This window comes from Nuphar pumila, chromosome 16 (genome assembly GCF_984573655.1).
Source record: "Nuphar pumila chromosome 16, dmNupPumi1.hap1.1, whole genome shotgun sequence".
In the NCBI taxonomy this organism is placed as follows: domain Eukaryota; kingdom Viridiplantae; phylum Streptophyta; class Magnoliopsida; order Nymphaeales; family Nymphaeaceae; genus Nuphar; species Nuphar pumila.
In genome coordinates, this window is record NC_143264.1 from 2,461,211 (window position 1) to 2,474,509 (window position 13,299).

Sequence of the window (13,299 nt, forward strand, 5' to 3'; positions counted from 1 at the left end):
GTCTGGACCATGATCTTGCCAGGGTCGTATCTTGTACATCATGCATGGTCTATAACTGCTTTGCTGATGTATCTAAAAATATATGGACTTAGATCCAGGTTCCTTCTATTCTGGTACTTCTACTGTGGTACTGATCCACGGTAACTTATGATGGTGCGTGTTGCACAATAATTTAGGTAGGTGGATGTATGCTCTCAATGCAAAATCTAACCTTCGGATAATGTTTAACATGTTTTATTTATTATTTTCATGCAAAATCTAACCTTCAGATCATGCAAAAACAAGTTTTGAAGCTTACGAAGAAGACAGTTTTGACAGGATTTCTAAGGGGCTTTTACACAAGCTAATGAAATATAGGTTTATGATTGGGTTACTCAAGACCAAGTTTGAAACTGGATCTGAACTTATTCACCGAAAAAGAAAACACCTAGCTATCTCATAAAACTATGACATCTGAATAGCTTGTAAATTATTGAAAGAACACAGGGATTGCATTTATTTCAACGATAATATACATCAAGCTTTCCAATGCCTTATATCAAACCACAAATTCTGTTTGGTTTTTATGGCAGTATACATACACAAAATATCAGTACTTTAAATCTTAAAGAGTACCATAAAATGCCAAATCAAAACATTATTCATTGTCTTATAGAAGATAATATGAAGACAGTAAAACATATATAAAATTATAAATTAATAAAAGAGAGTGAAGCACAAGACCCTGGCTCTTCAACTTCAAGCGGGCTTAAAGTAGGCTACCGCAATGCATCTTTAAGCATTTATTAACTTGCAATACATAATCCCTGTAATAAAACAAGTAAGATTGTTAAATGGCAAGGGTGTGGTCTCTCTCTCTCTCTCTCTCTCTCTCTCTCTCTCTCTCCCAGAGGCTGCCTAGCTACATTGGAACTACAAAACCACATGAAATCGCAAGGGAATGAAGAAAAGGAAAAAGTTGGAGAAGTGAAATAGAAAAAACGCACGTGAACAAAATTTTCTGAAATATGTGAGTTCACCTGATCATGCCTTCCTCACGGTTGCTTGGGATCGTTTGTTGTTACGATCCTACATCACTGGAGCGGACTGATGTACCATGTCCCGTCTTCAAGTTTTCTAACCTGGATGATTTCAGGGATTTGTTTCAGCTCCTCCGGCATTTCTGACAAACAAAGTCGGGTGATGTCGATGTGTTGAGTCCCACGATGCACCGTCTTCATGTTATTGCACCCTACGATGTATAGCTTTTGAAGTTTGGGCATCGCAGTCTCCTCCACCCACATACTTTCTAATCTTGCAAGGCTTACAAGAAAGAGCTCCATTAGCTTGGGAAAACCTCTTGATCCATCGCACTTTAATTCTTTCCCATCGTAAGCCACAAAGAGGTAAAGATACACCAAATTTGGCAATGATTGGAGGGAAGAAAATGGATCTTTGCTTAATCTGGAAAAGCACAGTTCCAACCTAGCGAGGTTGCTGAGGGAGCCGATCCAAGATGGCAACTCATCCAGACGTGCAAGTATTTTGATATCTTCAAGACGTCTTGGTGGGTCCAACATAGATTCCAGTTGGAGAGGCTCTTCCTCCCTAATACCAGCTACACGGAGTGTAAGCAGGTCTTTCATTTTTGCAATGGAGGTACAAAGGTCACACCCATGTTCCCTTCTCACCATCAATATCGCAAGATTTTTCAATTTGGTCAAGTTACCGATCCCTTGAACAATCTCTGTAGTAGCATTTATGCCCGAGATTTTTTGAAGGTCTGTAACCATGCATATTCCCTTCGGCATCTCACATCCCACCAACTGATTGAAGGTAAAGGGAAATTTAAGAAGCGGCAAAGCACATAAATAGTGCAAGCTCTTCATCTTTGATGTTTCATCTGGTAGACTTTTAATTGGGGTTTCTCGGATATCTAACGTTTGTAGGTTGTGGAGCTTCTCGAAAGAGCTTGGGAGTCTCTTGATATTAGTGCGACGCAGGTTCAGATACCTCAAATGAAATAAATCACCCAGACCATCGGGCAGTTCCTCAATAAGAATGCCTTCTAGATCCAACACCCTCGTCAATTTGAAACAGGAAACCATGGTAAAGAAGGAAGAAGGCGTGATACCTTTCTCAAACAAGAATAGGGAGCGAAGATGCGATGCCCTTTCATTGCTCAACGAAATGCCTTTATGACTGTCATTTTGGAGTGACAAACGCCTAATTCTTTCATTAATCCATGCACCTTCCTTTGTTAAAACAGTGCAAAAGTTCTGATTCTTTGATATGGTTATAACTAAATCACGCAAAAGGTCATGAATTCGGCATGATTTTACTCCAAGTTCTCCTCGCTTCCAGCTCACAGTTTGGAGTAAGCTCCTTTGTATAAGTTCCTCAAGGTACTGCTTCCCTACCTCCTCTAATGTTATACCCACTTTGTTTTCTACGAGCCCCTCAGCCACCCATAGTCTGACCAGCTTATTTGTTTTGATTAAATAATCCTCTGGAAAGACACCAAAATACAAATAACAAGACTTAAGGCGCAAGGGTAACTCGTCAAAAATCAAAGAAAGGATTGACCCCACTCTACCCAAAGGATGATCGACGTCATTGAAGTTTGAACTAAGGCTATCATGAACAATTCTCCATTCATCTTCAGATTTCCTTTTGCGCCACATAATACCTCCTAAGACTACAATGGCAAGAGGTAAACCGTCACATCTTTTTACCAAATCGTTGCATACTTCTTTAAGATGCGGAGGACAAATGTTTTGAGGCTCATCTCTGAATGCCTTCTTACAAAATAGGCGCATTGCTGTTTCATTAGGTAAGGGTTTTAGGCTGTGGATATGGCTCGTCAAACCAACTCTAGATTCTATTGGGTGAGCAACATCATTTTTGCGAGTTGTGATCATGATTCTGCTTCCACGCAGAGTCTTTGGTAATGCAATTTGGATCTTTTCTAAAACAGTTGGACTCCACACATCATCTAACACAAGAACGTACCTTTTATTTTGAAGATAAGAATGGAGCGTTGGCTCGAGTCTTGAAATGTCCATCTCTTGTATGCTATCTGGACAAATCTCTTTCCTTGACTCGTAAAAATCTCTTATGCAGGATACTAGAATATTTTGAACATTGAAAGATTGGGAGACAGAAACCCAAGCATAACAGTCAAAGTGATTCTTTACTGCTTGGTGATTAAAGACTTTCCTTGCTAGGGTAGTCTTTCCTGAACCTCCCATCCCGACCAGAGAAATTGGTGTAAGTTGTTGGTCTCCCCCTGTCAACCACCCTATTACTTCTGTGATGTCTTGGTCGATTCCCACCAAATCTAGTTGTTCATCAAGAGGCGCTTCTCTGCGATCTTGGAGCCCTCCAAAAGCAATTCCTTCTTGCAATTCCTTGAAAGAATATCTTCTTTGTCTTTCCTTGAGGCTCTCCAATCTGGTCTTGAAGGATTGCATTTTTTTTGCAAGTTTATGATAGGTTCTCCAACGCGACGGTGAGTGATAAACCTTTTTCATGGAGGCCCTAAATCCACTTGATTGTTGTCCTCCAAATCGAAGCAGAAACTCATCAAGGGCGTCCTCGATATCATATGCAACTTCCCTCACTTGTTCGACCCACTCCTTTATACCTTCATCACCATCCTTTCTTCTATCAGTGTCCTTTAAGAAGGATTTCATGCTTCTCAATTCCCTCTTCAATTCGTCCACTTCATGTCGAACTCCTTTCAGCAATTTCACTTCGCCCGCCACCAAGGCTTCCAACTTATTGAGCAGGTACTCCACAGCAAATTCAGCCATCGCTCAAGCTCGTCCTATTCCCTAATTTCCTCTACCTCTCTCACTCTGCACCTCTTGATCATGCTCTCTTTTTTAAAAGCAATGTGTCTGCTCCTAAGCTCGCAGTGGTAGTGGATGGAGAGCCACTCATTTTATGTTGATAATGTTCTATTTTTCATTCCAGACAAGAGAATACCATTTCTAGATTTTTAGATATTATCCATGAGTCAGCCGTACTAAGTCAAAAACCATTACAGTTGTGAGCAATGACTGATACAGCTAGAGCTGTCCCTTCAATGGAAGAAATGTGTACGATCTGCATTAATACCAAAGGGTGGTGGATGATTGCGATTGCCTCTCTCAAAGACCCTGGTCCAGGTCTGGGTGAATATATTAAAACTCGCCAAACTGTACATATATGAAAAGATCGATTCGTATTAGGGCTGCAAATGGATTGAATATTGTCTGATATCTGATTCGAGTCCGATATACTTTTTCACAACCTAGCTTAAAAAATCCCACGATAGGTACAACCCATATAATTCTAAAAAAATGTCCAAAACACCAAAATGCCCTAATTTTCTCAATTTTTATTCACAATAAAAACTTTTTTTCTGTTGATCACTGGGCGGCCAGTGTTTTTACTGTCATTTAGTTGGCGTACTTTTGGTTCGGATGACAACTTTTTTTTTTGTTGTTAGATCTTCTAAGGACAAAAAGTTTTTGCCGTCCTCCTTCAACCATTTCTCTTTTGGTCTGCCCTCCGGTCTTTATCTCTTTTTATCTGAATGTCCCTGATAGGCCTAAGGCTCATCCTTATCCTTTATCTCAACATTTGAACCATTTGGATTCAAACTTGCAACGTCCCAACACAAGGTAACGTGCACTATCTGCTCCAACCGGACAAGCGGAGCCTTGATTGGTAAAAAAAATATCATTTTCTGCATTCAGGATTGACATAGAAAACCAACTTGGTTATTTACCATGTCCTAAATTAAAACATAGGGAACCTCTTGATTTATGGGTTTGGGTCAGGTTTGACCCAGACCCGACCTGTACCAAACCTTATAGGGTCAGGGTCTAGTGACAAATACGAATTTCATACATGTCAGACCTGAAGGGTCCGATAAATATATGAAGCCAAGTATGGTTTGTGAAATTTCATACAAGAACAATTTAAAATAAATAAATTTCGTACCAGAGAGGCCCTGACCGAGTTCCAATTAGTATCCTCAATTTCAATGTAAAAATGATAAAAATATTATTTTATCGGGTATGGTTCATGTAATCCTTATAAGATCCTGGGTATGGTTTCTCTTATGGTGGTTCCGATTAGACCCAGTTCTGGTACCATAATCTCAAATGAAGTTTGGGTCTGGTTCTACTTGGGTCTGGACCAAACATGATCCACAAGATCCATTGACACATCTACTCTTTATAGGGAGCGAACAGGTTGGATAGAGCGGAATATCAACCTAAACCCAACATGCTAATGTCAAACTAGGATCCTTAAATTAAGATCTGAATGTGCATTTGGATCACATTCATATATGTCAAATTAAATTGTTTTTGGATCCTGATCGGGTTCTGATAACTTTGGATTCTGATCAAAATGCAATCCAACTACGTTTTTTACATGTAAAGAGCTTGTTTTTAACATTTGTTTACCTGATCGATTAAATCTGAATTCAGCCCTACCTCGTTGGATCTGATTCGGATCAGATCAACAGTTTGAATTTCATATTCAGATTAGGATGTGACATGGTTTCCTCTACCTCTCTCACTCTGCACCTCTTGATCATGCTCTGTTTTTTTTTTAAAAGCAATGTGTGTCTGCCCCTAAGCTCGCAGTGGTAGTGAATGCAGAGCCACTCATTTTATACTTACGAGCAGAAATGTGAACGATCTGCATTAATACCAAAGAGCGGTGGATGGTTGCGATTGCCTTTCTCACTTTCCATCCACAAACCTTCAAAAATGTTTTAAATACCAAATTTCACTAATTTTCTCAATTTTTTTCACCACAAAAACTGTTTTCGGTTGGCAAGAGTTTTTACTATCCTCCTTTAGTTGGCTTCCTTTTTATTCATAAGATAAAAACTTTTTTGTTGTTAGATCATCAAACGACAAAAGTTTTTGTCGTTCTCCTTTTAGTCTAGATAGTAAAAACATTTTGCCATCTAATAACTGGATGACAAAAATTTTTGCCGTCCTCCTTGAATCATTTCTCTTTTGTTCTGCCCTACGATCTTTCTCTCTTTTGATCTGAACGACAAAATTTTTTGCACATTCACCGAAGGGACATTTTTTTTGCCAAGATGTCGACTTTTGAAACTTAGAAGAAATTTCGGTGTTCACATGCAACCAATTCATATTATAAAAAAAACATGTTTTAAAGGATTTAAAATATAAAAAAACAAAAATAAAAGAGTTTCAAAAAATATCTTGATAATATCGCGATATTTTGTCTTCTGATGATATTTTGAAAATATCATGATATTACCTTTAATATCGATTACCTTAAAATATCAATATTTCTCATGATATTTTATATCGCTTATATTGATGACTCAGTTAACTTGGTTTAGGATCGTTCAATAACAGAGTCAAAAACCTGTACAACTCGCCAATGTACAAAACTTAGATGAGGAAGCCGCAGATTTAACATTACCGTTGAGCTTGTTTCCCAACTTCACTCATCTTTTCTTTTGATTGATTATTGGGTAGTTGACAGTAATGACTGATACAGCGAGAGCTGTCCCTTCAATGGGAGAGAAATGTGTATGATCTGCATTAATTAGGGTGGTAGATGGTTGCCATTGCCTTTCTCACTTTCCATCAGCAATCAAAGACCCTGGTCCAGGTCTGGGTGAATATATTAATGCTCGCCAAACTGTACATATATATGAAAAGTTCGATTAGTATTAGAGCTGGGATTGCACATGATGGGATATCTGATCTGGGTCCTATATGTTTTCTTATTGTTTTTTCAAGATCTCAAAATCCCAAAGTCCCTTAAAGATGCGTACAACCCATATAATTCTAAGAAAAAACTTTAAAAATGTCCAAAACACCAAAATTCACTAATTTTCTCAAATTTTTTCACCACAATATTTTTTCAATCTGAATTCAACCCTACCTCGTTGGATTCAGATCAGATCAACAGTTTGAATTTGAGATTCAGATTAGGATGTGACATGATTCACCATTATGCGATCCGTTTATAATACTAATTGTGGCTTCACTATTACATGAAACCATATTAATACAAACTTGATGTCCTTGTGTCGTCCTGCATTTCAAATCATCACCTTTGTTCTAAATAGAAGCCCTTAGTTAGTAACAAAAAAATATTTCCTTTTCTTTTTCATAATTTATATAAAACTAAAAATATAAAAACATAGCACTCAAAATGGTTACCGAATATATCATGATTTTCTTTAAATATCAATATTGCTTTCAACAATATTATATTTATTTTACTTGATCAGGATTCAATAAATGCAATAACTATTTTCAGGAATATGAGGATAAGATGACAATTAACATCATCCACCACTTAGGGAACGCGTTACATCGGTATATTCAATGGCATTCTTCAGCACATTGTTAGTTCTGTCTGTATCTGTCCACCATTAACTCTTTTTTCGGATTTATAACCCGAACAAACCGCACCCAGCACGAAAACCTGGTCGGTACTAATAAGTATATCTAGAATGTATTTTGCATTGTAGAGTGCATATTGTTAAACAAGAAGTTCAAGAGTATAAATCCCACTTTGAGCATCGGCCAGTCGGTTTAGAGTCCAATTTTAATTATTTTCCAATTTTAAAAAGTGTTGGTTAATGAGCCAACTCAAGCTCAGCTTGTTTAACTCAGGCCCACCATGAGCTTAAGCACACCACAAGATTGAGGGCAGCTTGAACACCCTATTTTCAGTACATTCAGCTCGTTTACCAGCCCTATTATCAAGTTATGACACCATTGCTATTTGTTTGCTTTAGTTTCAATGTATTTTGAAGAATTCTCGCTTCTTAGTATAACTTGAAATTAGAGTTTAAATTTTCACAGTTATTAGAATTTTTTATTGAAGAAGTGCATAAAAACCATAAAAAATTGGTGCTACAATGACCATGAGAAGCTCCATGAGGATAATTCACAAGGATCTTCATGTTGATTAGAAAGTACGGCATACCTTAGAACATTTCAAACTCCCCTTGAATTGAGACAAACTGCTCGGCTTTATCATCAGTTTTACTAATAGCAGTGTGCTTGTACTTGGGCACAATATGAACTTGTCTCTGAAAATGTTAGATAACTTCAAACCATAGTCACCTATATCATTCAAGTATTATCTGGGTGAGGTTATTTCTGGGAGAGATTTTCAAAAGTTGAAATTTTTCGGGAGTTTATAAAATAAAAAAAAATATAAATAACAACAAAAAAAGTTAAAAAAATAATAAGTTTTGCATTATTTTTAAAAAATATATATAAAAAACATTTTTAAAGGATTTATAAAATATTAAAAAAAAACAAATATAAAAGAGTTTTCAAAAAAATATCCTGATAATATCACGATATTTTTTCTTCTGATGATATTTTGAAAATATCATGATATTTTCTTTAATATCGGTTACCTTTAAATATCAATATTTCTCATGATATTATATATCGCCTATATTGATGACTCGGTTGACTCGGCACCGGATCGTTCAATAACCGAGTCAAAACCATTACAATTCGCCAATGTTCAAAACTTTACAAGTCAAACGTGAGCAGTGAGCAGTTGACCTTGTTTCCCAACTTCACTAATCTTTTCTTTTGATTGATTATTGGGTAGTTGACAGTAATGACTGATACAGCGAGAGCTGTCCCTTCAATTGGGAGAATAAAAAATATTTAGAGCTGCAATCATAGTCCAGGTCCCCATTAATTAATCAATTAATGGTTGCGATTGCCTTTCTTACTTTCCATCAGCAATCAAAGACCCTGGTCCAGGTCTGGCTGAATATATTAATGTTTCGATTATTATTAGAGCTGCAAATGGATTGGATATAATAGGATATCTGATTTAAGTTCCGTACGTTTTTTTCCTTCCATTTTTACTATGCTCAAATGCTAATAATTCAAAATTTGTTTTTTTCAAGATCTCTTTCGAAAGTCCCAAAATCTTAGTTCATTCTGCACGCCCTAACTTAAAAAATCCTTTAAAGATGGAAACAACCCATATAATTCTATGAAAAACCTTTGAAAATGTCCAAAACACTAAAATTCACTAATTTCTCAATTTTTTGCACCACAATAACTTTTTTCCCATCTCGTATACGACGGCAAATACTTTTTGCCCTATGTGACCCTGAATATCCAAATAAGCCTAAGGCTCATCCGTATCCTCTATCTTTACTTACACCTCGCATTTTAAGATTTGAACCGTTGGGATTCGATCTTACAACGTCCCAGAAAAAAGTAAAGTACGCTAGCTCCTCCTACCAGACAAGCAGAGACCCCATTGGTAAAAAAAAAGTTGCTTGTCGACCCAAAGTTTAGCTTGCAGGACAGGCCCATTAAGTGACCCGATTCACGCCGAGGGTAACTCGATGTTTAAAAAAAAAAAGAAAAAAAGTCACTGTCGACCCTGGGCGACGTATAGTATAAACAGTTTGATGCATATCCATGGAATGGACGTCATTGTATCATGACATGGGACCCACTTTGCAATGACCCTTATTTATTCTATAAATAAACCTGTGATAAAGTTACGATGCAGATGTTACCAAATATAATTTCCTGTAAAACCCTCGCAGTTGTTATAGGGGTGTCAACGGATCGGGTATACTAGGACCCGATCCATACCAAACCCTATAGGTATAGGGTTCGAGTATGGTGATAAATAAGAAGACCCGATTAAGTCTTGGGTCCGGATCCAAAGGACCGATTAATACATGGTCTGGTGTATAGTTTGTGAAATTTTATGCCAGACCCGACCCCGACCTGAGTTCTGATTAAGACCCGCAATTTTTCAATGTAAAAATGACAAAAAAAATATTGTATGGCCCAGGTGTGGTTTATGTACGTAGTTCTTAACAGGTCCAAGTATGGTTTATCTAATATTGGGTTCAATTAGAGTCAAGTCCAGGCCCGATACCATACCCAAAATTTGGGGCCAGGTCTGGTTTCATTTGGGTCCGAACCAGACCCCTCCTGTTAACACCCCTAAGTGGGTTAGGGTGGTACATGAAATCCATTTTTATTGGAATCATACCCATCGTTTGCTTGGTGGGTATCCTTTGCGGGTTCCTCATCATTAAAAATATTAGATATCATTTTCTGCATTAAGGATTGACATAGAAAACCAACTTTGTTATTTACCATGTCCTAAATTGTACCACAGGGAACCTCTTGATTTATAGTCAAAGGCGGAGCTTTGCGGGGGGGGGGGGGGGGGGGGGCGGGGGGCGGGGGTTGTGTCGAACCGGATCCTAAACCTGGTAGGGTTTTAAATCACGGCCCGATCTCTTCCTCTTCAAGCGCAACCTTTCCCTTCGTTACGTATTCCCTTTCTTCCCCATCTCTCGCTCCTTGCTTGCAGCAGCCAACGACGCCAGCGGAATATGCTATGACTTTAGTTATAGATTTTCTTATAGATGAATTTTATGCTGCGGGTAACCGTCAGGGTCCATTTTGGTTGGTACTTTTGTATTTTGATTTATTTTGTCATAAATAAAATTTATGCATTGTTATGAACTTCAAATTATCGCACCAGTGTTATATATTGTCATTAAAATTTATGCATTGTTATGGAGTATCAGCTTGAGGCGCACACCTCAGGGCTCTCTTATTTTATTTTATTTTTTAATTTTGCGACGGATTAGCGACGGATATATCTGTCGCTAATTACTATTAACAACGGATTAACAACGGCTATAAATTCGTCGCAAAACCAAAATCTCCGTATAGTAACGATGGATGTTGGCATTCATTATCCCATCGCAAATTAGCGACAGAATGGACAATAGATAGATTTCGTCACTACTTAGCGACGGAACGGACGATAGATAGATTTCGTCGCTACTTAGCGACGGAACTGACTACATAGATTCCGTCGCTATTTAGCAACGAAAATTTTGTGATGAAAGCTATCCATCGCTAATCCATCGCTAAATTGTTTAGCGACGGGTTAGCATCGGATTACCGATAGATTTAGGTCGTCGTTAATCCATAGGTTTCTTGTACGAGACGAGACATTTTTTTATGTCGAGATGGTGACTCGTGAAACTTTAAAGAAATTTCTATGTTCATAAGCAACCAATTCATATTTATGTTTTTTTCACCCACTAGACACAAAGGGCAGCTTTCCTTGCATCCAAATCAAGGTGTCCCCAAGAGACTTTATTGCAATTGGTCCATCCTCCAAGTCAAGCCAGATACATCAATAATTCAGTTCATGTCTTTATCAATGAAAGACTTGTCAACACGTACATGACAAAAATGATATGACACTATTGGCATCATTTCGTTCCCATTTTTGTGAGTTGAATGAGTCAAAAAAAAGTTTTGACAAAAGTAGCCTACTCAAACTCAAAAAATGACAAATCTGCCAATTTTTTTCTAATGATTTCATCATTTCTTTTGCATAAAAAATTAGTCGCTTGTCTAAATTATTGCCTAAAAAAATCAAAATGTCATGTATGTTGTCTCCAAGAAAAAATCAAGCACCATGTTTTCTACCAAAAAAAATAAAAACAAAAACTTTCATGAAAATAATAAAATAAAAAATGATCATATTATCCTATATAAATAACACCATGCAAAACCTAAATATATACCAAAATCTCCAGCATGTCCGAAACCATTGATTCTTGTTTTTTTAAGATAATTTTTCCCTTCAGAGCATATTTGTGCAAATTTCTTAACATTCTCACAAATATGTTATGAAATTTTAAATATAGTTAGAATTATCTGACATTTTCACAAACATGTTGTGAACGTCCTCACATTCACACAAATACGTTAAGAACCTCCAAATATGATTAAAATCAAACTAATAAGATTCACATTCACATAAATATGTTGCAAACTTTCAAATATCATTGAAATCACCAAGGAGATTTGCAACATATTTGGGTTGACCATTTCATGATCGCAAACTTAACATAGTAAAAAATTGAGAAGATTTTTAACATAGTAAAAAAAAAATAGAAGTATTTATATGAGTATGAAATCACGTAAATGTAAGATGAGAAGATTTGTAACTTGCATTAATAATATTATATATGAAAATATTATAAAAAATATCATATAATGCAAATTATATAATATATTGATAAGATACTATAAAATATACATAATATATATATATATAAACTTAACATGACCCGACCGAGTCACAAGTCACTCAAAGACGAGCCAAGTGACAAGTCACCCTTGAATTTGTTTGATGCAAAAATTCATGATACACCCTCCTAAAGTCATGTTGTGCAAGGGCCACTACCACTGTTTGCTCACCAATTATCGTCTCTTGGGTTCTCAATGCCCAGTATGCTGTTTTTGTTAAAAAAATAAAACAGAGCAAACGGTGGACCACCTTTTTGTTCATTCCTCTTAGGTGGAATAAAACTTTTGAGTATAGTATAGGGTCTAGACTCAGGATTAATCGAGTCTATTATGAGAAAAATCATACTCAGACCCGATAAAAACTACGTGAACCAGAACCGGTCTTTACCAGGTAAAATATTATTTTTTATCATTTTTACATTAAAAATTTGTGGGTCTTAATAGAAACTTGGGTGGGGGCTTGGGTGTGATATCCTGTCCAAAGGTTACAAGGAAGAAACATACAAACCTTCACCCATTTTATCATGCACTTGGACATGCACACACAGACAGTATTATTGCAAAATGTACCATGAGTGAATGAGGAAAAATTTGTGCAGCACCCAAAGATGTAAAGATCAATTTTTCACGAGAAACACATTTTAATAGGAATCCAACTCAAGTAAAACCATTTCATTCCTTTGATGAAGATGAACAATCTTAAAAGAGCCACCAAGGTGACTTCAATTTTAATTTTGAATGAGGATTTCTTTGAAAAGAACCATACAAAAGGTACAACTAATGAGATATGTTTTAGCACTACACACTACCTCCGCCTCACCCCACAGCACCTCCCCCTCACCCCACCCACACCCCAAAACTAGGGCTGATAAGTGAGCTGAACCAACTAAACAAAGCAAGTTTGGGGTTGGCTTATTTACTAGGGGGACTGTGCTCGTGTTCTTGTTTAGCAGAGCTGTGATCATCGCAAAATTTTTCCTCTTTGGTAGTTTCTCTCTCTTCCTTCTCTTTTCCTTTCTAACCTCTATTTTCTCCTTTTTGAAAGGGAGAAAATAAAAGAAAGAAAAGAAGAGAGAAGAAGAACCCTTTTGCGGGGTCTCATTTGACCTTGATTTGAAAATATTTAGAAAATTACTCGCCTCCGTTTTGAAATATATTGCGGGAAAAATGAAGAGACGGGATTCGCTCGTCG

General features: G+C 37.0%; 1 protein-coding gene across 1 annotated transcript; it reads right to left on the reverse strand.

Annotated features, from left to right (window-relative positions):
- Nucleotides 1-593: 593 nt before the first annotated feature.
- On the reverse strand, nucleotides 594-3,918 carry LOC149812662 (disease resistance protein RPM1-like). The gene is made up of 2 exons (XM_089991731.1): nucleotides 1,020-3,918; nucleotides 594-806 (listed from the first exon to the last, which is right to left on the reverse strand). Exon 1 carries the CDS (start codon nucleotides 3,792-3,794, stop codon nucleotides 1,074-1,076), a length of 2,721 nt encoding a protein of 906 aa, XP_089847857.1. The 5' UTR covers nucleotides 3,795-3,918; the 3' UTR covers nucleotides 594-806; nucleotides 1,020-1,073.
- Between the last annotated feature and the right edge of the window lie 9,381 nt (nucleotides 3,919-13,299).